The 25,402-nt window shown below is 38.3% G+C and overlaps 1 protein-coding gene across 1 annotated transcript; it reads right to left on the bottom strand.

Moving 5' to 3' along the window:
• Positions 1 to 573: 573 nt before the first annotated feature.
• Positions 574 to 23,049, bottom strand: LOC117679353 (V-type proton ATPase subunit S1-like protein). Its single transcript, XM_034441226.3, is given in 8 exon segments — positions 574 to 1,004; positions 3,417 to 3,660; positions 4,626 to 4,676; positions 5,783 to 6,015; positions 10,816 to 10,877; positions 12,494 to 12,534; positions 22,912 to 23,033; positions 23,035 to 23,049. Coding segments are annotated over 8 exon segments (1,071 nt in total). The 3' UTR covers positions 574 to 701.
• Positions 23,050 to 25,402: the final 2,353 nt, after the last annotated feature.

Genomic DNA, 25,402 nt, shown 5'->3' with positions numbered 1-25,402 from the left:
TTGTATAACACTGAGATGTAACTGACAAAATTCATATATTTTTACAAGCCATACATGGTTGCTATTTGGCTGGCATTTGCATTTCACACTGCAACCAGACGCAATGATTTGGATGCACATAGTCACTTTTCAGCTCATTAGCAGTTAAAATGTTATTTGCTACACCAAGATAGAAGTCATTTGTATATTGCACAAAAACCTTGTTTAAGAATCTTGAGGGTCATGGCAGAAAAAACATGATGTTGCTAGACCATATCTGAATAACTGACCTTTATTTTTGTTATGCATCTTTGGCTGTGATATTTTATTTTCATTGGGAAGAAAAATTTGGCAGCTTTAGAACAGCAGCAAATTCCACCTTGTTAGATAAATTCCAGACAATTAATTAATCAGTCAATATTATAATTCTAAAAACATTCCTGACCATGAAACATCTCCTTACATCTCCAAGTTGCTTTTAGTATTGACAAACGTAACAAAGTCATCCATGTGATCTGTTTTTGGATTTTATGAGTAATGAAGCACTTCACTGTAGCACTTCTACTTTTATCTCCACAAAATCACGAGAACTTGAAATTGTTTGATTGAAATTAAAGTTGTGGCATTCTGTTTCCGGAGTGTTGTGAGGTCGTAGCTGCAAAAGTTTCTTGAAGCACTTTGCTGTCTAACCATGGGATGAGAGCAACCACCCAGGATAATGGTTAGATATAGATTTTAGAATATTGTTGGCTTCTAAGTTCATAGGTTTCATGCCCATTGATTCTCAGGGGCTCTTTTTCATCTGCTGTATCAATATCTTTCATCTGTGGATAATAAGCAGAAGATGCTTTGCATTCATAATGTCTGTCAATGGATTTTAAGTGCATCAACATGTGAAGAGCATAAGCTAAAACAAGAAGCAGTATCAGAGACATCACTAGACCCATTAGAATGGCTGGTGGGAAGAGGGAAGCACAATCTTTTGCATAAGCAAACTGTCCGTCTTCAATGTTAAATCCTTGAATCTGTGAAGAAAATCAAATAGTCTAAATTAAGACAACCTCCCCTTGCAATTCAAGGGCATGCTATTCTTTGTTCACTATTGATGATCAAAATTATTTTCCCCAGTATCAGTTGCAGAAATAGAAATCAGAATCTATTTCTCTGGAGCTTCTTGTGTGTCATCGAGGAATTCTAAAATAAACTAGGATAGAAATCTGGTATATAGATATATGTGTGAGATTGCAGACGTTAAGCCTTGACTCACTTCCCAAATGACTTGGGATACAGTACTACTAACACATCTGAAAGAAATTTGGCTAAATAAGACTAGTCAAGACACTACCAAAGATTGTAATTCCAGAGTCAAGAAGATAAACCCAATAGCTTATTAAAACAGAGACAACCATTCTGTGCAATGCACATAAAACTGTCTAAGCTTCAATCACACTGTCATGGCTGCCAAACTGACTCTTTCAATCACAGCCTGCAGACATCCCTGCTGTGAAAACAGTTAAGCTATTTTTCTCCTTGACTGGCTTGTTTACTTATCTTTGCAACTTCCTCAAGTGTTACCTTGACACAAATTGAACCATCCCCAAACTACATACACCAAATCAGTGAGATGAAAGCTCAAACTATATACCCTGGTAAGTGCCTTTGCCATTTCATCTTATCACAACATCTAGTTGGGAAAACAATAAACAACCAGTAATGTTCATATCATGTAATTCATTAATATAGTCTATCATTTTATTACAATAACAAAAATATAACTTCAAAATGGTGATACCAGAATTTTCAGGAAGAAGCATATTAATAACCCCAGTTGCTGCTGCCGATATTGACCGGTTCAGCCAAACCGGTAGTTCTGATCAGAGACTGGGCCTGCCCACCTCCCTGGCGCTATCATGTCATATATAATCACCGGTTTCTTGATGCCGCCTGCACGCTCACATTTTCTGGGCAAACCGATTGTTACAGTATGTGATGCCCACCTCTGAATAAACCTGTATATTCTAAGACTAATATGCATTTCTAAGAATATTTAGCCCAGAGTAAGTAGTTACTTTTAATGAAATGCTTTTATATTATAATTCAAACTTCATTATCTCCTAGATCCATGATGGCAAACCTATGGCCCTCTCTGCAGAGCCCTCTCTACTGGCATGCATGCCTTTGCCCCAGGTCAGATCTCTGTGGCATTTCTTTCATGAGCTTCTGTTTCCCTGCAAACGACGAAACAGAAGCTCATGAAAGAAAAAGATATTACATCTTGCCGCACTGCTGGGGTTGGGATTCTCCGCCTCCCACCAGCCAGCTGGTCTTCGGGTCTCTGTTGTGCATGTGCGCATCTCTGCACATGGACATGTGGACATGTGAACATGTGCATGTGCACGTCCATGCACGTGCATGTCCACGCATGTCCATGCTTGTTCACATTCGCATACGCGCACACACCTTTCAGTTTGGGTATGCACGTGTGTGCAGTTTGGGCACTCGGTGTTTAAAAGGTTCAACATCACTGTCCTAGATCAGTGATGGCGAACCTATGGCATGTATTCCAGAGATGGCACACAGAGCCCTCTCTGTGGGCATGTGAGCCGTCACCCCAGCTCAGCTCCACCGTGCATGCACCGCCTCCCGCCAGTCAGCTGGTCTTCGGATCTCTGCCATGCATGCGTGGGGGTGGGGCGCATGCACAGGGGCGTGCATGCGTGGGATGGGCACATGTGGGATGCATGCATGGGAGCACATGAGGCATGCATGTATGGGGGCAAGTGCATGCTGGGGGCATGTGCACATGCATGGGGTGGGGTGCATATGGGGGGAGTGGGACGCATGTGGTGGTGCAGCACATGCAGTGGCACATGCATGCAGGGGGGCACATGCAAGGGGTGTGCACATGCATGGGGCCGGGGTGCATGCACAGGGGTGCGCGTGCATTGCATTTTGGGTCTTCGTGCGCGCTTTGGGCACTTAGTCTGGAAAAGGTTAGGCATCACTGTCCCAAATCATCTCATGTTCTTTCTTCCCAATTTACATTTAGGATACAGGCTATGATTCTTTTGGGAAGTTTATTGATATCTTTATCAATCGTCTCATATATAAAATCTCAAAAGTTCACACGTGCAAGTCTTGAAAGAGGACAATAGTTAGGCCCCCAACAGTGTGGCAGCTAATACCTAATAACTGGAGACATTTATTGCACACAGTGGGAGAGATTTCTGAATAACTCTTAAACTTCCATTGCAAGTCTGTAAGAACAAGGCGACTGCCTTTTTCCCCCTTCGCTAAACTGGGCATGGGCGTGGCCAGTGCATGACGCATTCAGCAGCCGTGATCTATATTGAAAGGTTCTTTAAGCTTCCTTACTGCACAGATCTAGCCTTATAAGTATTTGCTTAAAGGCCTCAGTTGGCTTTCTCACACATTACCTGAAAATCAATAAAAGTAACTTCCCAGTGCTTGGCTGCATCATTTGCAGAGCTGGGTGTTAATAGTGCATCATATCTCTGCAAGTTGCTGACATGTTCACAGTGATAAGAATAGATTGCTGGTGCATGTATTCGTGTTGCGTTGAATGTTGCTTGTACAGATTGATTGTAAATAAGCTGGATTCTGTGTAAGGTAAACCAATTTTGAATGGAGAGCTTGTAGTAACTGTTTGTCAGAATGAATCTGCCAGGGGAAATCAGAAAAATAATTACAGTAAATCTTGCCAGTTTTTGTTTATATATGTAAATAAATCTCATAAAGATATACCAACTTCATATTATTATTATTGCATGGGATTTCCTAGTTGATCCAGAATGTATGCCTTTCAATTCTTTGTTTTCACTGTTAAACACTAAAAATACTCTAAACTGCCAGAAAATCAAGATAATGGAAAAGAAAGCAGGAGCAGGTTGTTGCTGTTTGCAAATATTCCTTTTAAAACTTATCATAAATACATTTCTAGATAAATAATACAACAGTCTTGACATTTTGTGTGTCTAGTACTTTAAAAGCACTGTCTAAATTAAAGGCTAGAAAAATAAGAGGCTAAATCGTACTGGATGTTCATGTAGTGCATTAATTTACATATATTAATATGTAAAACACACATATCACCTTTGTAAGCAAAATTTCCTAGAAAAAAATGGAATTTTGAAAACTCGTATGTACATATTTTAAACTGAAAGCCCAGCATAGCATACATAATATTGCAAAATAAGGAAACAGAACTACCAAACATCATAAAAATACATTTTCATTAAAACATTAAGGAAACAGAAATCAGATTAAATAAAGCATAGTGCAGTATTTGCTCGTAACAAGTGATCTCTACAATGCACAAAAGTGCGATACCCTAACTATATTTGCAATTATTCTCTTAAATTTTGATAACATGCAACTGTGCCTATGGATATTGCCTTCCAAAGTTAAGCACTGTTAAGCCCTGATAATTTCAACTGAGGAATATATATATATTTACTGAAATGAATGGGTCTTTAATTCTGAAAGATTCTTGCCTCTGTTGTATTGTAAAGGAAATTGTATTTATTGCAAAATGTTTTCACATTTTCACATTATCATAATGGAGATAGGCTAACAGTATAGTTTTAATGTAATAGTGCTGTGGAGATTAATATTCGAAAACATACCTGATAACAAATCCTTTCAAATTGTCAATGTCACCAAAATTAAGTGAAAGCCTAGATGGAAAAGGACAAATAAATCAAGAACTATTCAGAGGTGGAAGAGAAAGAAGAGATTGTAGTTAAATTTAAATTCATCAAAGTTATTTAAGATGGTTGCATGGTACCATCGAAACACACAAAAGGGGCAGAGCTTGGTAATGGCACAACATGAACTCTTGATACCTCTTGCAGACATTGCTTGTCCAAATCATAACCCGGTGCAAAAAATGTGGCCCTATAATGTATCAGAGTGGCAGTTTGCTTGTGCCGAGCTCCTATAGTACAACAAATACTTGAATAAAAGCCAGCAACTGTATCCAACGGTGCTTATTTAGGGAGTCACAGGACCTCAGGATAACATTAGTGAGGTACCTAGTAACACCTATATTCCATTCATAGTAAAATTGAATTACAGCTATATTTCATGGTTACAGTTCATGAACAGACAACAATTAGGCTTAAAATAAACTGCATTTGTCACAGACACAGGATATTATGATACTTTAAAGATTATCAAATTAATTTTAGCATAAGTTTCTATAAATATATCTTGCTACATAGTCTAGTGTTTAGTTTCTATACATCACAAAACCTTTTTTTCTCAATCTATCTCATAATCTATTTCTTTCTTTCTTGGGTTATATGAAAGTTAAAACACAGACAACCTTGTTGACAAACATCTCTGACAAACATAGAACGGCAAGCATTCATCAATATTATGGCTCCAGCAAGTAGAATATTTGGGAACATTCAAAGTCATTATATTAGTTCAGTGCTCAACATTTCACTGCCACAAGGATACTGCATTGTTGATTTTAAAAAAAAACATTTAATTTTATTTCAGACCTAGAAAAACTCCACAGTAGGGTACAATTTTACATTGCACCAAAGGTTTTTGTTTTTTCAAAAGGCAACTGGACTTCCTTGATTTTTTTGTTTGAAAACATTTCACTTCTCATCCAAGAAGCTACTTCAGTTCTTCGGTTAGAGCTGAAGAAGCTTCTTGGATGTGAAATGAAACATTTTTAAAGAAAAAAATCAAGAAAGTTCAGTCATCTTTTGGAAAAAACACCTTTGGGACAAGCACAGCCTGGATGATTGAGAATCTCCATAAATCTTACATGGCATTTTCTTCACTGCAGTTTGAATCAGCAACATCCACCGATGCGTGAACACCAAATGTTTTGTCTGTTAGATCCAGCTGAGTGTGGTTCTGAAGCTTAATCATGATCCTTCTGGCCCAGAATAGAATACAGGGGCTTCCATTAATGGTGACGTTCAGTGGACTGTAGTGGCTGTGAATCATAGATTCTTTCTCCAAATTCTCTTCAGTGCTTACATTGTAATTGCCAATCTGCATGCAACCAAGTAAGAAATAACAATTAGTGTTCTTCCTTTAACATACTACTAACACTTAATTTTGAATTGCTAGAAAGCAGAGCAACATAAATTCAACACTTAATTTTGAATTACTAGATACCAGAGCAACATAAATTCAATTCCATAAATGACTTGCCGTCAAGGCTAGTCCAAAATGCTTTGCTTTGAGATGGAGCCCATCCTAAATCTGAACTAGAACATTACACTAAAATCTCAATTCTGACTATTTATTTATTTATTTATTTATTTATTTATTTATTTATTTATTTATTTATTTGATTTTTATACCGCCCTTTTCCAGCAGGACTCAGGGCGGTGAACAGCCAAGGTAAAAACATAGCATACAAAATTTAAAACAATTTAAAAAGATATTAAATAGTTTTAGCCCACAATTTAAAAACACCCCAATAAAATCAATTACAAATTAAAACCGAAAGATGGGATCAAGCCAGCCCGGCTAGATGAAATAAGTGAATTTTAAGGGCCCGACGAAAAGTCTGGAGATCCGGGATCGTACATATCTCTGGGGGTAGGTCGTTCCAAAGGGCGGGTGCCGCCACAGAGAAGGCTCTCCCCCTGGGGGTCACCAGCCGACATTGTCTGGCCAACGGCACCCTGAGGAGGCCCTCTCTGTGCGAGCGTACTGGCCGGTGGGAGGCTATTGGTGGCAGAAGGCAGTCTCGTAGATACTCAGGCCCTAAGCCATGGAGCGCTTTAAAGGTAGTCACCAACACCTTGAAGCACATCCGGAAGACCACCAGGAGCCAGTGCAGCTCACGCAGGAGGGGTGTCACATGGGAGTGCCCCATTGCTCCCATAATCCCCCGTGTGGCCGCATTCTGGACTAGTTGGAACCTCTGGGTGCACCCCAGGGGGAGCCCCATGTAGAGAGCATTGCAGTAGTCCAGGCGGGAAGTGACGAATGCTTGAGTGACCATGCATAAGGAATCCCAATCCAGAAAGGAATGCAACTGATGTATCAGGAGAACCTGATAAAAAGCCCCCCTGGCCACGGCCATCATATGCTTTTCTAAAGCCAGCCGTGCATCCAGGAGGATGCCCAAGTTGCGAGCCCCCTCCGTGGGGGCCAATGACTCGCCCTCAATAACCAGCAATGGCACCAGCTGGCTATATCGGGATGCCGGAAGCCACAGCCACTCGGTCTTGGAAGGGTTGAGTCGGAGCCTGTTTCTCCCCATCCAGGTCTACACGGCCTCCAGGCACCGGGACATCACTTCAAGGGCATCATTGGAGTGGCCTGGGGTGGAGATGTACAGCTGAGTGTCATCAGCGTACTGATGGAACTCCACCCCAAAGCCACGGATGATCTCACCAGGGGCTTCACATAAATGTTGAACAGGAGGGATGAGAGGACTGACCCCTGCGGCACCCCACAAACAAGGCGCCTCGGGGTCGACCGCTGCCCCCCTGCCAACATAGATTGCGACCGTCAGAGAGATAGGAAGAGAACCACCGCAAAATGGTGCCCCCATCCCCAACCCCTCTAACCGGCGCAACATGATACCATGGTCGATGGTATCAAAAGCCGCTGAGAGATCTAACAGGACCAGGATAGAGGAGCAGCCCCTATCCTGAGCCCTCCAGAGATCATCCACCAACGCGACCAATGCCGTTTCCATGCTGTGCCCAGGCCTGAAGCCGGACTGGAGCGGATGTAGATAGACAGCTTCATCCAGGTACTGCGACAGCTGCCACGCCACCACACTCTCAACAACTTTCGTGACAAAACGAAGGTTGGAGACTGGACAATAGTTAGCCAAAACAGCCGGATCCAGAGAGGGCTTCTTGAGGAGAGGCCTCACCACCGCTTCTTTCAAGGCGGCCGGCAAGACACCCTCACTCAAAGAAGCGTTAATAATCCTCTGGAGCCAGCCTCGTGTAACCTCCCGGGAACCAGCACCAACCAGGGTCCAATAAACATGTGGTCGTGTTCAGCCGTCCCAGAATCCTGTCTACGTCCTCGGGAGCCACAGGATCAAACTCCTCCCAGATAACACTCTCAAGACCTGTCTCAATCATCCCGTCTGAACTTACCCAGTCAGAGGCCAAGCCTTCCCGAATCTGAGCGATTTTATCATGCAGATATTGCACAAAATCCTCATAATAATATAATAAGAATAAGAAAGTAAAAACCTAGCAATATCCTGCTTCAGGGTGGCTATCATAATTCTGTCTAACAGGAAGACAAGCTCTGCTTATTAAACACCATAAGAAATTACTGTTCATCCCCAATATATAAGTAAAAAGCAGAGTTTCTAAAAATATGGATAGTTTTCGTAATAAATGTCTAATCATTAGTGGAGACAAAGCTCATTGAACAGTTTTTAAAATATATATCATTTAAATTACTATTGTTAGAGTGAAATGGCATGTGCTATTAGTGATACACTGCCTTAGTGAAACACTATACAATTATTGTGCTAAAATATAAATATCTGCATATGAACTGCTTGAGATATGAACTCTTATTTTTATCCTTCTAGACACAAGAAGATATATTGATTTATGTTAATAATAGTGGAAAGATTTATATAGCTGCTTATCAGCAGGAATTTTATTACGTGTCAGCTAATTCAGACATTGAATTTGTGGATATATTTCATAAAAATATAAACAAAATTACATCTTTGTGACATTACGTAGGGTACCAATTTTAAAAATGAGATTCTGGAAATTTCAGGAGATAGCAGTAATGTAAAAGAGAAATCCCATCTCAAGAGACTCAGACATGAAAGAGATGAAGGAAAACACAAATGTGGTCTGTCAATGAAACCTAAATTCTGTTAATCTAGAAAATTGGCAGAGACCATCAAAGTCCCGTAAAATCAAACTTAAAGTACCAATCAGGAGCCAAGAAATTCAACTCTTTCAAGTTGGCTTTTAAAAAACATTAAACTCTTTTTTGTTACACCTTCCTTTCTCATAGGAAAAGCAGAAGAAATTATCCAAGCTATTAGAAATTTGTTTGCTTTTGTTATTTTTTTATACTATGTTCTATTTTTCTAGTTGCTTTTGTTCTATGTATATTTTCCTGAGTGGAGGAACTGAAGGAATTAACTGTTCAATTCTCCTTTCTCCCTTTGTCTTTTGACCCCACTGATTCCATACTATCTATATCTATATCTATATCTATATCTATATCTATATCTATATCTATATCATCTATATCTATATCTATATCATCTATATCTATCTATCTATCTATCTATCTATCTATCTATCTATCTATCTATCTATCTATCTATCTTTATGTTTGAATTTCTTTCTGAGTCAGTCCACTTATTCTAAGAGGGCTTAAATTTTAGCCCAGTATATTTGGCTAAGTAATTGAGAAAAATCAGAGGATGTGCCACATTATTGTTGTTGAGTTCACACAATTTTGTGTAAGAATTTCTCTCGAATAAATTGGATTGTGGCAGCACACTGAGCAAGAATATGGAAGGTTTAGAAGGAGAGTTGATAAATGGAGGATCTAGAACCACCCTGCTGGCACAACTGTACCAAAGAGTCCTGTGCACACTTGTGCCAGCAGACAACAGATCAGGGGTGGGTTGTACTTATCTTTACTACTGGTTCGCAACGGGGCTGTGCGTGCGCGCTTGCTTTGCTTGCACGCATGCGCAGAAGCATTTGATGACATTAGGGTCGGTGGGCGGACCCTCCTGCTGGTTTTACTACCAGTTCTATAGAACCGGTGCGAACTGGAGGTTGTAATGACATCTGCAACAGATGTCATTACAACATAGCAAAAAATAACACAGAGATGGGGGGGGGGTAAGCAATTATTTGATAAGTACAGGTATTCCTCAACTTACAACAGCTTGTTTAATGATCATTTGAAGTTACAACAGCACTGAAAAAAATGACTATTGACCATTTTTCACCCTTACAACCGTTGCAGCATCCCCATAGCCATGTGATCAATATTAAGAAACTTGGCAATTGACTCATATTTATGACAGTTGCAGTGCCCTGGGGTTATGTTATCCTCTTTTGCAATCTTCTGACAAGTGAAGTCAGTGGAGAATCCAGATTCATTTAACAACACTGTTACTAATTTAACAACTGCAGTGATTCACTTAACAACTATAGCAAGAAAGGTAATAAAACGGGGCAAAATCCACTTAATAAATGTCTCGCTTAGCAACAGAAATGTTGAACTCAGTTTTGGCCCTAAGACAAAGACAACCTGTAGCTACTAAGAGAAACAAAAAAAAAAAATTGTAATAGAATTCTAGAATACTTTCTGGGAAAAATTGAGAACTGCTGATATTCAGAAAAGAACAACATTTACAAATATATAAAATATATACCAGATATTCCTAAGTACCAATAAATGTGTCATCCAGAGTTTCTTGCAGAAAACCTTCAAGTGAGTATTTCTCAGTTATACTATCAACATGGAGAGTTGAGTCTCTTTTTCTTTTCTTTTTCCTTTTCCTTTTCTTTTCCTTTTTATTTTAATGTTTGATATGTGCCACTACTTCTGCAATCAATCGAGTTTGTACCAGGATAATAATTGTCCTGGATGGACAAATCTTGTGAGACCAACTCATGAATTTATCTGGTGTCATCAATATATTTTTTTAAAAAAGATATATGTAGTAAATCATACAGATTTACAACCCAGGTGCAATATATGCTGTATAACACTGAAAATAATTTGGTCAAGGAACATAAATATGCTACATGACTTGGAAAGAAAATATTGTCATCTAAGAACTTACTATCCAGTTTTCTGGTGTCTCCATACCTGTGTTATTGCTACTTGTTGTAAATTAATTTTGGGCTTCACACTGCCATCATACCGTCGACCTACAAAAGAAACAACATGCAATACATTCCAATTAAAACTAATCCTAGCAATAAACAATTTTAATAACTATTTTTAGGTTTGAGGTTTTTTTTTTTATCAAAGAGGAGACTGATATAAAAATATTTTTTAAAAGTGTGTGTGTGTGTGTGTGTATTGGGGCAGACAGCTTATCAATCAGATGTAGTTTAACACAGCAGCCAACATGGTGAATAATTTGAGCCAATCTTTTTAAAAAGATTATATATTTAAAAGTTCTTCTGTATGTCATTGATATTGTAGAACACAAAGAGGTATAGTCTTCGACTGCCTTTCATTAGTATGAACAATTCTTAATGCTCAGAGATTTTGTTTAGGAAGCTGGTGAATCAACTGTATTATGGACTGTTATAAACAGAAAGCATCTTCTCTCCTCATCTATTTGTCTACTACAGGTAGTCCTTAATTTACAACCACAATCGGTACCAGAATGTCCATTGCTAATGAGCCGGTTGTTAAATAAGTCATGGTTAAGTTTATGACCTTTTTGCCACAATTGTTAAGCAAATCACTGTAATTGTTAAGCAAATTATACTGTCATTAAGCAAATCTAGCTTTCCCTAATGACTTTGATGTTAGATGTCAACAAAAGAGGGGATGAAATGGCGATCACATGACCAAAAGGATGTTGTACCCATCATAAATACATACCAGGTTACCAAGCGCTTGAATTTTGATCACATGACTGTGGGGCTGCTTCAACGGTCATCAATACAAGGACCTGTTGTTACTTTTTAATGTGCTGTTGGTTGTCAAATGGTTGATAAATGAATGGTTGCAAGTCAAGGACTACTTGCATTTCAAGGAAATAGCATTTCATGCCCTTTAGTTATGCATTTTCCGTTTCAGCATCCCAGCCACGGAAAAGAGAAAGGGAATAAGTATCCTGAATTAGGGGAAAGCAGGAGGAAAGTTCTCTGATGTCACAGTGGTGACACCTCCTATTTTTCATTCATAACTCCAGAGGTGGGTTTCTCATAATTTTACCACCAGTTCGTCACACATCAAAAATGTGTGTGTGCACCTTCCACGCATGTGTGCAGCCTTCCATGCATGCACGTGGCCATGCATGTGCTTTGCTCATGTATGTGGTTTGCACGCAGGCTTAGAAAATGTGGCTAAATAGGACGGCATAGCCCGAACTGGTCTGAACTAGCTGCATACCACTACATAACTTCTTTACATACTAATTAGATGCAACCACTGCAGAAGAAAAGTAAAAAGCAGACTCATTCCATTAAATCTACTGAAATATAAGATCTAATGGGATCTGTTCTTTGAACTGTTTTCAGTTGATGACTCTAAGAACTATTGCTTGGTTTTTTTATGGCTTCCCTGCTCATCCATATTTTCCTTTGGTGTTATATTTAGCTTGTATCCCTGAACACAGACATCTTTGTTATTTATCACTCCTAAGCTACTGTAGGAATATTTCTGGCGGAACAGAAAGGTTAAAAATGTTTGAATTAATTAAACTATCTGCTGGTGACCTATAGTCACCTGAAACTCCTCTGTAAATTTTTTTGGACCTGTATTTTTCCAGGAAGTGACAATTTGCAGGAGACAATTAAAGCCTTACCATTTCTCTGGAGTAGATCTTGATCAGAGAATACAAACAAACTGCAAAGAAGCAGACAGAAAAGTAGCATTTGAGCAACATTTTTTTTAAAAGTATGTACCTTACTTAAAATGCAGAAAGGCAATATTTACTACTTTCAAACTGCAATATAATCTGTGAAATAGTGTATCTATTTAAAAGTTTAAACATCCTTTTAGGAAAAAAGTTCTCCATATTGAATTTAGAATGAAGCTTCATGTTATACAACTATTGGTAAATCAACAGGTTTGTTAAGTGGGTTCATTTTATGTATTTGATATTTATCCACTCTGGTAAACATCCAGGTAAGTATGGATAAATTTTTAAAAACAAAACCAGGAAACAAAACATTAAATCCATGAATAAAAATCAAGATTAAAATATTCATTGAAGAGATGCTGCAGAAGATTTCCTAAACACCAAGCAAGTGGCGGCCAAATGCAGCTCATGAACAAATGCATTTCATGGTCTCAGGCTAAAAAAGTGGGACTCTGGCAGTGGAGAAACATGCAGGTCACTGGCAGTAGATTAAAATAGACTTTTGCTAGAGTCTGATAGATACCTGAGAGACTAGTTATTGCATTTAAATAAAACTGTTGCAAAACTCTTCCCAGTTCAGTACACCTGGGGACAAGGGAAGTCAAATGGAAAGAGAAAATTTCACTATATTTCATGTTTCAAAGTCAGGTAGCAAAAATGCATACAATGGTTTGGGAACAGCTCAGCCTGCTGCAGCACAATAAGTACTGTTCGAATTTTGGAGTTCTGCCAACTAGGCAGAAGTCTGAGTGATGCAGTGTGAAGCTCCCTGTTCCCTACTCCTTTCTTGTCAATGGCAAATGAAAAAATTGACTTATGATAAATGTTTATTCAAACCGCCCACCTAGCAGTTTAAAAGAATGCAAATGCAAGTAGATTAATAGGTATCACTTTGTGGGAAGGTAATAACATTCCGTGCTATATATTTGACATATATAGCTATGCTGGTCACATAACCATGGAAAATATCTTCGGACAATGCTGGCTCCCTTGGCCAAGAAATGGAGATGAGCACCACACCCTAGAGTCGGACACAACTGGATAGGGAAACCTTTACCCTTGCCTTACATTTTTATGATACAGGTAGTCCTCAACTTATGACCACAATTGAGCCCAAAATTTCTGTTGCTAAATGAAACATTTGTTAAGTGAATGTTTCCCCATTTTTCTTGCCCAGAGTTGTTAAGTGAATCACAGCAATTGTTAAGTTAGTAACATGGTTGCTAAGTGAATCTGGTTTCCCCATTGATTTTGCTTGTCAGAAGATTGCGGAAGCTGATCACATGTCCCCAAGGCACCGCAAACGTCACAAATATAAGTCATTTGCGAAGCATCTGATGTTTGGTCATGTGGCCACGGGAATGCTGCAACAGTCGTAAGTATGTAAAATGGTCATAAGTCACTTTTTCCAATGTCCGTTGTAACTTTGAATGGTCACTAAATGAACGGTTGTAAATTGAGGATTACCTATATATTGCATCACAAGCCATCTGATTACCTTCTAGGGGAATCTTTTGTGTGAGCCCCTTCTGAATGGGGTTCATTTTACCACATAAACACAGAAAATTGAGTTAAGCAAACTGGTAGGTCTCTTATGCAAGCCTCACATAGCTAACCAGAGTAAAAGCTGTTTATTGGACAGCTGGCAGATGCTATATTCCCAGCTAGAAAAGCACCCTGGGTCAAGGGAGGCAGCTAGTTTGGGCTGATGACCGCCTGTCATTTTGACTGTTGTGCCAGTCACTGCACTCAACATTAAATCTGCTGTAGGCTAATCTTTTTAGTCAGTATTTAGTATTTAATCGGCTTATCAATTAAAGGTCACATTAGAGATCTGAAGAAAAGCCACACACAAGCTTTCTAGGAAATGCATATTACACCACCCAAAGTCCGCTGGAGTTGGATGGCCAATAAATTTAAGAGCCTTGGTACTACAGTGGTTTAAAGCACCCTGTTATTAACACAGCTGCCTGCAATTTACTGCTGGTTCGAATCTCTCCAAGGCTCAAGGTTGACTCAGCCTTCCATCCTTTCTAAGGTAGGTTAAATGAGGACCCAGTTTGTGGGGGCAATAAGCTGACTTTGTATAAATATACAAAAGTATGAAGGCTATTGCTTAATGCACTGTAAGCCGCCCTGAGTCTCCGGAGAAGGGCGGCATATAAATCAAATTAAAAAAAAAAAAAAAAGTGAACAAAATATCTGCATTTTACTAGAGTATCCAAAGCATACCCATAGTTATCACTGTGGGTTTGAAAATTTATTAAAATATCTCAAAGCAAACTCATAGATACCACTGAGGATTTTGAAATTCAGAAGAGCATTGTGCCTCTCTTGTCCACACATTGTTTTTGCTAGGCAACAAGTAACTATTTATTAGTGCAAACCCTAACTTACATATAAATCCAGGAGTAGTTGGGTAAATATACCGACCATCCTGAAATTCCTGTTGCTACTTTTCAATTCAATTCCTTATATGTAGTAGTGGTTCTGGTCATATAGGACTATAGGTCCTTCATGAAACTTAGAGCCTATAAAGTTGTTTTTAGTAAGTACACATTCATACTTTAGATCTGTAATTCTATACAGAACAAGACAACTGAAAATCCACAATGTGCAGCAGAGTTGAAACTAATATTATTAACTAAGTTGGCTCGAGTTGTCAAAGAAGACATGTCCATAGCATCTGACTGAACATAATGGTTTATTTCCAATGTTATATTGGGAGATTTGGGACACTGGGAAAACAGTCTCTATCAAGGCAATGTTCAGATAAGAGACCGCATAGCCCACAACTGGATAGTAGACAGGGCAAGAGACATAGTACATGAAATAGTACATGAAAAAACAGTAAGAAAGTGGATGACAAACTGAAGGCCTCTGAATTTTCAGAAAGTTGTTAGTGAGGAAGTGAAGTTCTAGAATTGCGGTACAGAATTGTCAAATATTCTCCAGTCCTATGTTCCCACGTAGCCATTTTTAACAAAAAGAACAATTTCATGTTGTGAAATTGATCAGCCTTCCCTAGAAGTCTATATTATTCCCAAGGCTTTTTTTAAAAAAATTAGTTTAAATTTTAAAGTTATGAAATAAAAAAAAAACCTGCATCACTAACAGAAAAAGATAAGTAGTGTGAAGTGTGAAGAAAGAAAACCTAGATATATTGTAGTGATTAAAATAAACTTAGCATGACAAGAAAAAAAACAAAAAGTATGTATTAATAGAGATAACAATTTTCATTTAATTTTATCCTTAAGCTCATTAAATCTAAATCATATAGCAATGTAGTACATCTTCTCATTTTTAGAACACAACAGCTTTTCCAAAAAAAAAAGAGAGAGTAACAAATTAATATCCTGCATCCATTTCTTAAAACCAGGAGAGTATGTTTTTTTTCAATTATGAAAAATCATCTTCTTTCCTGTGCCCCAGACTCAGTAAAGACAAAAATCTTGATAGAACAACAAATTCCACGTTTATGTGGAAACCTTTTATATGGTTCACCTTCACATTCCTTATGTGTAATTCCTTATGTATAATATCTTTTCCCAAAATTGTACTGACAATTGTACTGACATATTTGAAATTAATCAAGGCTTTAGCACAAATCTAGAAGTAGCTGTCCAAGGGATTTTCTTACCTCAATTGATTTGTGAGTTTAAAATGAATTAAGACTTAACATGACTCTGTTCTCACCTTTTTCATACATGTAAATATTGTACACATAATACACACATATAAAGGACACTGCATGAAGAAAGAAAGACATGAACATTCATTTCCGGTAGACAGCAGAAATCAAAGAGGATAACAGAGCTAGTCCACTGCACCTATGATTCTGGTGATAAAAATAAAAATAAGGCTGACAAAAGATTTCAGCTTAACCCAGCCTTCTCTAACCTGGTGATACTCAGTTATGATAGTAGTTGGTATCAGAATTTCCATTGTTAAGCAATGCAGTCACAAAGACTGTGACCACAATGCTTAGCAATGGCAATCCCTGAAATACTTGTTGTCATTAAGTGAGAACCTGGAGTTACTAAGCGAGCACCACCTCACAACTTCCTGCTGTCTTCCAATAATCAAAGTCAGTGGGGAAGCTGGCAAGAAATTGCAAGACCCAAGCAGCTTGCAAGCAGGTAAGTGACTGCTGCTGGGGAAAGGAGAGAGTGTGCAGATGGCCAAGGAGGCCCGGTATGCACATGGCATGGCTTGGGGTGGCTGCTATTGGGTGGGGGAGGCTTAGTGCAGGCGTAGTAAGGTTTGGAGATGGGGCACAAGGGTGTGTGGGTGGCAAGGGAGGTTTGTGCGAGTGTGGTGAGAATTGAAGTGCCTGGTAGGTGAGAAAGGGTGTGCATCAGAGGTGGGTTTCAGCAGGTTCTGACCAGTTCTGGAGAACCAGTAGTGGGAATTTTGAATAGTTCGGAGAACCGGTAGTAAAAATTCTGATTGCCCCCCTCCCCCCCATCTATTCTCTGCCTCCCAAGTCCCAGCTGATCGGGAGGAAATGGGGATTTTGCAGCAACCTTCCCCTGGATTGGGGAGGGAATGGAGATTTTACAGTATCCTTCCGTTGCCATGCCCACCAGCCATGCCCAAGCCATGCCATGCCCACCAAGCCACACCCACAGGACCGGTAGTAAACATTTTTGAAACCTACCACTGGTGTGCATGGATATACAATTGAGCAGGAAGGGTGTCTAAGTAGCCAGGAAAACTTGGCACAAGTGTAGTAAGACTCTGGGAGGTTGCATAAGAATACACTGATGGTGGAGAGGCGTGCCATAAGGATGGCTGCTGCTGGATGGGGTAGTATACATGAGGATGTGCACATGGCCAGGGAGAGTACACAAGTGCTGGGAAGGCACAGCATGAGCACATCCAGGCTCAGAGAGGCTGCACAAGAGTGCAGGTGACCAGCAAGGCATAGCACAAGTCCCGCAGAACTGGGGAGAGTGCACAGGTTACAAGAGCAACTTGTGCCAGCGTACCTATTGACTTTGCTTGTGGAAAGCCAGGAGGGAAAGTCACGTGAACCATGTGACTACAGGGCACTGCACATCAGAAGTATGAGCTGGTTGCCAAATGCGCAGATTGTGATCATGTGAGCTCAGGGGTGCTGGGATGGCCAGAATTTCAAGGACAATCCAATGCCTTCCAAACTTTGAATGGTCGCTGAATGAATGCTCATTAAATGAATGCTCATTAAATGAATGCTCATTAATCAAGAACTACCTGTGCAGAGTCTCTATCCCTCCCTCCATTGTCCCTTTCATTGCAAATTCTGAATAATGCTCAATTTTGCCAAAATATGAAAAATCAATTAAATGTGTAAATAGCCATGATTCATATATTATGAACTTCAAGAAAAATGTAGCCCTAACCCTAACTCTAAATATAAATATGATTTACTATATTTCATAATCTTAGTATAAGATATGTATCAATCCTATTCTAATTCTGTCAACAGCCGAACTAAAATTGGCTTAGCTCTATGAACATCTATGGAATCAGTGGTGAAATGCTACCAGTTCGCACTGATTCAGATGAACTGGTAGTGATAAAAACCTATCGGTTCTTCCGAACCAGTATTTCCGATGATCAGCTGTGCCACGCAATTTAGATTCACTAGAATCCAGCTCTCTAGTGAATCTAAATCGCGTGGCACAGCTGATACTCCCTCGCTGTTCTACTTACCTTCCCAAGCCTCCTTTTGGCGCATACTGCACATGTGCCTGTGTGTTTGGTGCACACTGCATATGCGCACCCAGCACACATTTGGCACGCAGCGTGCATGCGCAGCCAGCAAACCGGTAGCAAACCAGTTCAGATTTCACCACTGTATGGAATATATTTATTTAAAACATTTATATAGCTGCCCATTAGATAACCAACTCTGGGAGGCTTCCCAATGTTTACATTTTGGGCAATATACAAAATATTGTAAATGCTTAGTTTCTAGATGAGTATCTGTTAATAAGATAAGAACATCTAGGTTGGTTGGTTGGATATTTCCAGATTTTTCTATTCTTGCTTCCAAAATGCTCATTCACTTCTTTCTACTTAGCCTTTTCTTGTTAAACTTCTGGCCATTCACATTTTGAGAATTTCATCAAATCCTACCAGCAATGACTTCCTTGGACTTTTTCTTCCTCTCAAGCTATGTCATTCTTCTATCAAATATTAATTTTGTAATTCAGTTGTTGTTCATTCTGTATATTTTATTTAACCATCTAAACTTATTTCATACTAATTGCTCATTTTTGCACATACTACATTCATCACCCATTCATTCTTATTTCTGTCTCTTTTTCTTTTATCACATTCATTTCCTTACACCATTTCCATTGAATTCAACTTAATTTTCTGTTTCTCACAACATGCCCAACTCTCTTCCACATAACAAAATGAGCAGAAGCACCTGTATAATCACTCTTATTTTTTTCAACAAATATTCATTCCTTGTTAAGAGACCAAATCCTATCCACTATCTTTCCAAATACATTTACATGTCTTGAATTTTTTTGATCCATTACTCCATCTTTAGTAAACATTTTATCACCTAGAATTCATTTGCTTATGTAGTTTTCTGCTATTTTTTGTATAACTCATAATTTGTCACTTCATTCTGTCAACTACAATTACCTGCTTTGTGATACATTAATTTTCAGATCCACACTCTACATGCATCATACAGTCTATCTAATATTCACTGCAAATCATTCATATTCTCAGCCAACAACAGAGAATCATCTGCATATAATAGTATAGATGTATTAATGTCTAACACCTTATGGTCTTATGTCACTACATGCATTTCTTTCACATTCTTACACATTTATGCATAAATGCAATAAACATCTAAGGAAGGAACACAGACTTTCCTCTTATTCCCTTCTCAGTTCATTAAGGAATTCCATTTATTTTAATACATATTTTACTTGCATCATGACTTCTTTTATCTCATTCATCAATGAATTTTCAACTTTGTATATGTGCAAAGTATTACACAGTACAAACCCAGTCAACTTACGATATTCTCTCTCTAAATGCTTATGCAGCAATTTTTTTCACATTTATGTTTCATAATTATCCCTGGGGGGGGGGAGTAAATTCTATCTGTACATGCTTTACCTGGAGTAAAGCCACACCATCCTTCACAATTTTTGATCTTTGTTAATTCTCATACTTTGTGAATCCAAATTTTGAAAGCCACCTTCATAATCCCACTTAACAAACTAGCTTTTGTTTATATCAGGGATGCCAAACTCACAACCACGGACCAGATACGTCACATACTGACCACGCTCTCCCCCAGTTTAGCAAAGGGGGGGAGTTGCAATACGATAGAGTTTGACACCCCTGGTTTATATTCTTGCTATCTTTCCCTTTATTTATAAAAGCAACATTCTTCTAATCATCAAAGAGATCCACTCCCACATTGATAGCCACTCCATAAACAAGCCACATTTAATTTTTAGTTTCCAATTATATCATCTACACCTGCAGCTTTAGCATTTTCAACTTTTTCACACTATTTATGACTTCATTTTCATGTTTTTATTCTTGAACATTTACATTTATATCATTTGTTTCAAATCTTTAAGCCATTACTATAATTCTCATGCAAATTGATAAAGTACTATTTCCAGTATTACACCATTTCATCCTAAATAATTTCAGTACTTTATTTTTTAATTCCATTTACTCTATAGAAGATTCCTGGTTCAGCTCTAACCAAAACAGTATATGACTTCCATTTAAAATTGATTGATTGATTATATGCCATTAAGTCATTGTCAGCTCTTAGCAACCACACAGAAAATTTTTCTCCATGATTCTATTAAAATTACGTTATATTTTCTCTGCCTCTATTCCTATTAACCATGCCTTGAACTATTTGACTATATTATTTGCATCTATTTTTTTCTTTCTTTATGTATTAAATACATAATATAAGACTTATTTTTATTCACCTGAAGACACCTTTTGATTTTAATGGGGTTTACTATTCTAACTAAATTACTTAGTACTTCATTAAAAGTTAAATTAATCAGGGCTGGGAGTCCATATGAAACCATACCTAGGGAAATCAAGCCTGGGTATCTTTTGGCCTCTTTCTTGTTCAATGTGTTAATGAGATTTTGTGCACTTTTTAAAATCTATATTGATGACATAGTTTTAATCTATGTTGAAATAATATAATTCTTCTATAGTATATTTTTTCTATACTATATGCAAAAGCTTTTCAAAATTTTGAGCATTCACTGGAGACCGAAAGTATTATTTTATGATAAGTCAGTCACAAGAACTGTTGGAGGACGGAACTAAGGTGCCAAATTGCACAAATGCCATTGAATAGGATGAGCTGTCAGTACCTGGGAATATTGTATTCTGGCTAAGGCTCAGGATGATGCTATATAAGGCACCAAATTAAAGGTTAAGCAGGTTAATGGAATGGATATACATCTGGTGGAAAGCAAGCGGCCCCTATGATCAAGTGCATAAACTAAATGTCTATACAAAATATTGAACACATCACAGACACGGGTTCAGCATCACAACTATCTTTTATAGTATTGACAATGTTCACTTCTTGAGCCTGGAAATCAGGACCTATTTGGAGACCTTTACCAACTAGCATCTTTCAATTCTGCTTAAAATAAAAAACATCTGAACTTTGCTTTCCTGAAATGTGGCTACAAGTGTAGCTACCTATATTTTCTGTAAAGGTCATTCATGGCATTAACATTTAATGCTGCTGCTGCAGAAAATTAAGTTTTGTGATACTTGGGTTTGGCCAAATATGTTACAGCTCAGATCCATGATATTTTAATGTAAACTGACTTCATGTAGCTTACGACAACAAAAATACTATTAATTACAAAGTATTTTCCCCAAATAAAATCATTCAGATTTGTTCAGATATTGGAGACCACAACAGCAGTAGATACCAAAGTATAGAAAGGACACCAATAATCATCTCCAGTATCCACTTATGATTTGGAGACTGTGCATAGGGAAAACATAGTCAGAAGAATTAAGTATCAACGGATTTTTTTTCATTTTTCTGAGAAAAAATAATAGACTGAATCGGTCTGCTTGCCATTCAAATTCTACAGGATAGGGCTGTTAATCTTTATGTCAGTGGTGCTTTATTACACACAGGCAGAATTACCAACTAACAAGATCCACACAGGGGAGCACAAAAACTACCAACTCCCTTCCACAGACAAGATAATTTCTTCCCAAAAATATCACTTTCTCAACCACTTTTGCAACAAATCAGTTATCACCTTTAAGACTGCCCATGCCATGCCCTAAGGATTATTAAATGACAAGAAAGAGGAAAAGCTATCTTACATCTCATTCTGATCCTAATTACATCATGAGCCCAGAACTGGAGAAATTCTGCATTCCAGAGACTTAAATATATGTATGGAAATACTTTCCTAAAAGTGGACAAATTTAATGCAATAAGTTATTACAAATCACTCATGTGGCTTTTCCCCCACTTGCATTTATGAGCCAATAATATAATTAAACTAAATATCTAGTAAACTTTAATTCATCTCCTAGCCAAACTACAGATCTATACAATTAGACACAGATTAATACAAACACCTGTCTATTACCCCCCCCCACTCCCCAAGGCACAGCTATGAGCCTCCCCATTTTAATGTGACCTGCATTTTAATGGTGAAACAAAGCACATCTCTCTGTGTAACTATTTTTCCTTCTATAATTGTAACTTTCCTCAACTCAAGCCCCCGGGGGAATATTTGAGGCTGCTTTATGTTGCACAAATAAAATTGTGTACAGGGAACAAGAATGAGATTGCATATTTTCTGGTAAACCTGAATTTGCATCAAAATTCGTATTATAAGCTCCATTTCATCTTTTAAAAAATTCTTTTTTCAGTGTCATCAGTACCGTTTCTGGCTGTCTATTTTACACCTACACTATTTTATTTATATCTCTGTTATTAACAGTGCGGAAGGAAAGAAAAACCAAACCATCATGGCAAGAGAGAGATGCAACAGAGACTAATCTCTCTCATCGCTTTTGGGTTTTAAGTATAAGATTGTACACAACAGAACTGTTTATTTTCCCATATATGATACAATTTCATCAAGAGAACTTCCATTGATGTTGACACCTCTGTTTTTAAGTAAATAAGCTCGGCATCTTGAATGTTGAAACTATTTGCCTCTCTGTGATTAGTACGTCAAAAAAAAAAACCTTCCCTAATCATGAACACCTGAATGAACAATATGGTTACTACCCTCTCCAAATCACAAACATAAACCTTTTATTCAGCTGCCCCCACACTTTTTGCATATACTCATAAAATCACTGACCTCCTTTCCATTCTTCCAGGGATTTGGTCCATAGATGATGAAAATCTTACGCAGAAAAGGAGAAATAAAAATCTAAAAATTGCACTGCTTTCCATTGAGAAATAAATCAGACCCTCCAGACTCAGCACATCTGTTCATGTGTAGCAAAGAAACAAGAGCCAGTATTTTCAGCAGCCAGAGATAGACAGCCGAGCCAACCAATAGGAAGCAGTGCTCGGTACCATCTGAGCTTTCATGTAGTCTCTATGCAAAATAAGAGGCTGTCTTGGACATTTTCTACTGAACGTAGTCACCTTCCTTTTGTGCTTTAAAATTCACATCAGAGAAGGATTAGATGCAATTGAATACTTGAAGAACAACCACTAAGACAAAAGATAGCTTTGAACAGAAATCTATTTTAATACTAAAATAGCTGTCTAAATTAAGGCTACATGACAGCAGCATTATCCTCGTTCTTCTGTATGCACGGAATTAAAATTAGCTTACTAATTTTAAGGTGATCCCCTAAGTTGTGGGATCACCGTTTCCTTAGCTACATTTTTTTTTTCTACTTGGAGATTATTGGGAGGAAAATTTTTGTAAAAGTGGGTTTTTAAAATGAATACAAACTATTGGGTATATCTTCTGCACACAACTGAATAGCAAGGTGTTCAGAAAGGGCCAATGCAAAGGTTATTTCTATATTCTGTTCATAGAGTAGGGCAGCTGGCACTTGAATAGCTTCACTTTCACTTTCCGTGATCCCTCTGCATCCCTGTCTAGCAAACAAAAGCTTTTTATGCCCTCCTGTTAAAATCTGTCCATTCACCTCACCTATGAGCAAAATGAAATAGGACAATATATCTGAGCTTGCCAAGATGATAAAATCAACAAGTCTCTCTTTCTTTCTCTCTCTCGCCCTCCCTCCCTCCCTCCTTCTCGGATAGGGCCGTATAACACTTTACATTATTAATCAATAAATATTTGGATGAGATTCAGAAAATACCATACGAAAAATGGTACTTATTCGTTTCAGAGTTAATGTTTCTGCCTGCCAGTGTGAATGGCTATGGAAACCAATCAAATTTAACCTGAAAAAAAACAATTATTTGGTAAGTCTTAGAATAAAATCCCAGGTGACAAAAACAGGTGGTATATTAGCACCTGATGACAAACCACCTTAAAAAGAAAATATACTTTTTAAAAAAGAAAATATATTAAAAATGTTATTAATCTTGTGTTTCCAGACATTTCTGGGAATAAACCTGCCTTGTTCATGGAAATTTGAGGAGGCTGTGCCAGATGTTGGCTTTCATTTGTTGTTTTCTGGTGCATCTGCATTATGAAGCACTCAAGACATATTTTGCCTTTGTAACACAATAAAACATTGTTTTAAACATTTGTGAAATCTTAATTTTATCTGCCATAGCTCCAATGATTTCCATAACACTGTCATCACCCCTCTTCTGATTTATACTGCTTTCATAGAACACGAATCAACACTAAAATATTTAAAAGGCTGCCTTTATTACTAATATTTTGACACAATGATAATTGGATGATTCTAGAATACTTCTCAATGACTATTGGGGAAATAATTGATGTCATCAGATATCAAATTCAATTACAGATTTTATATTTTTAAAAATTGACAAATTTTGGGAAGGCTTTGTAAGTTGTACTCAACTTTGGAAGGCACATATGACACCAGGACAATTGGTTGTGGTTTAATAATTTAATCTGAGTTGAGATAGGCAATTACCATGCTAAATAAATAAATAACCGTTCAGGTGAACAGATCCATTTAGGCAGCTAAAGACAATAGTTTGAACAAATGCCAGAAAATGCCTGGCAAGTTGTTTCAAAAACAGGAATACTTGTGACCAAAAATGCAGACATTTACAAGTTTTACTCTTCAGAGCACCTGTTATATTTTTCCTTTTAACCTTTTACTGCCAACTGAATATAAAGAAAATGCCATGATGTTCCGATGGACAGGATCTTGGGACGGCTGAACGCCACCACATGTTTATTGGACCTGTGTCCCTCCTGGTTGGTGCTGGCTTCCCGGGAGGTTACACGAGGCTGGCTCCACGGAATTATCAACGCTTCTTTGAGTGAGGGTGTCCTGCCGGCCACCTTGAAAGAGGCGGTGGTGAGGCCTCTCCTCAAGAAGCAATCCCTGGATCCGGCTGTTTTGGCTAACTATCGTCCAGTCTCCAACCTTCGCTTTATTCCCCAGTACCTGGATGAAGCTGTCTATTTGGATCCGCTCCAGTCCGGCTTCAGACCTGGGTACAGCACGGAAACGGCATTGGTCGCGTTGTGGATGATCTCTGGAGGGCTCGGGATAGGGGTTACTCCTCTATCCTGGTCCTGTTAGGTCTCAGCGGCTTTTGATACCATCGACCATGGTATCATGTTGCGCCGGCTGGAGGGACTGGGAGTGGGGGGCACCGTTTTGCGATGGTTCTCCTCCTATCTCTCCGACCGGTCGCAATCCGTGTTGACA

This window comes from Pantherophis guttatus, chromosome 2, assembly GCF_059756535.1.
Source record: "Pantherophis guttatus breed Tessera chromosome 2, ASM5975653v1, whole genome shotgun sequence".
NCBI classification, from domain to species: Eukaryota; Metazoa; Chordata; class Lepidosauria; order Squamata; family Colubridae; genus Pantherophis; species Pantherophis guttatus.
The sequence above is the reverse complement of the archived record's forward strand: the minus strand, read 5'-3'. Positions and strand labels throughout refer to the sequence as shown.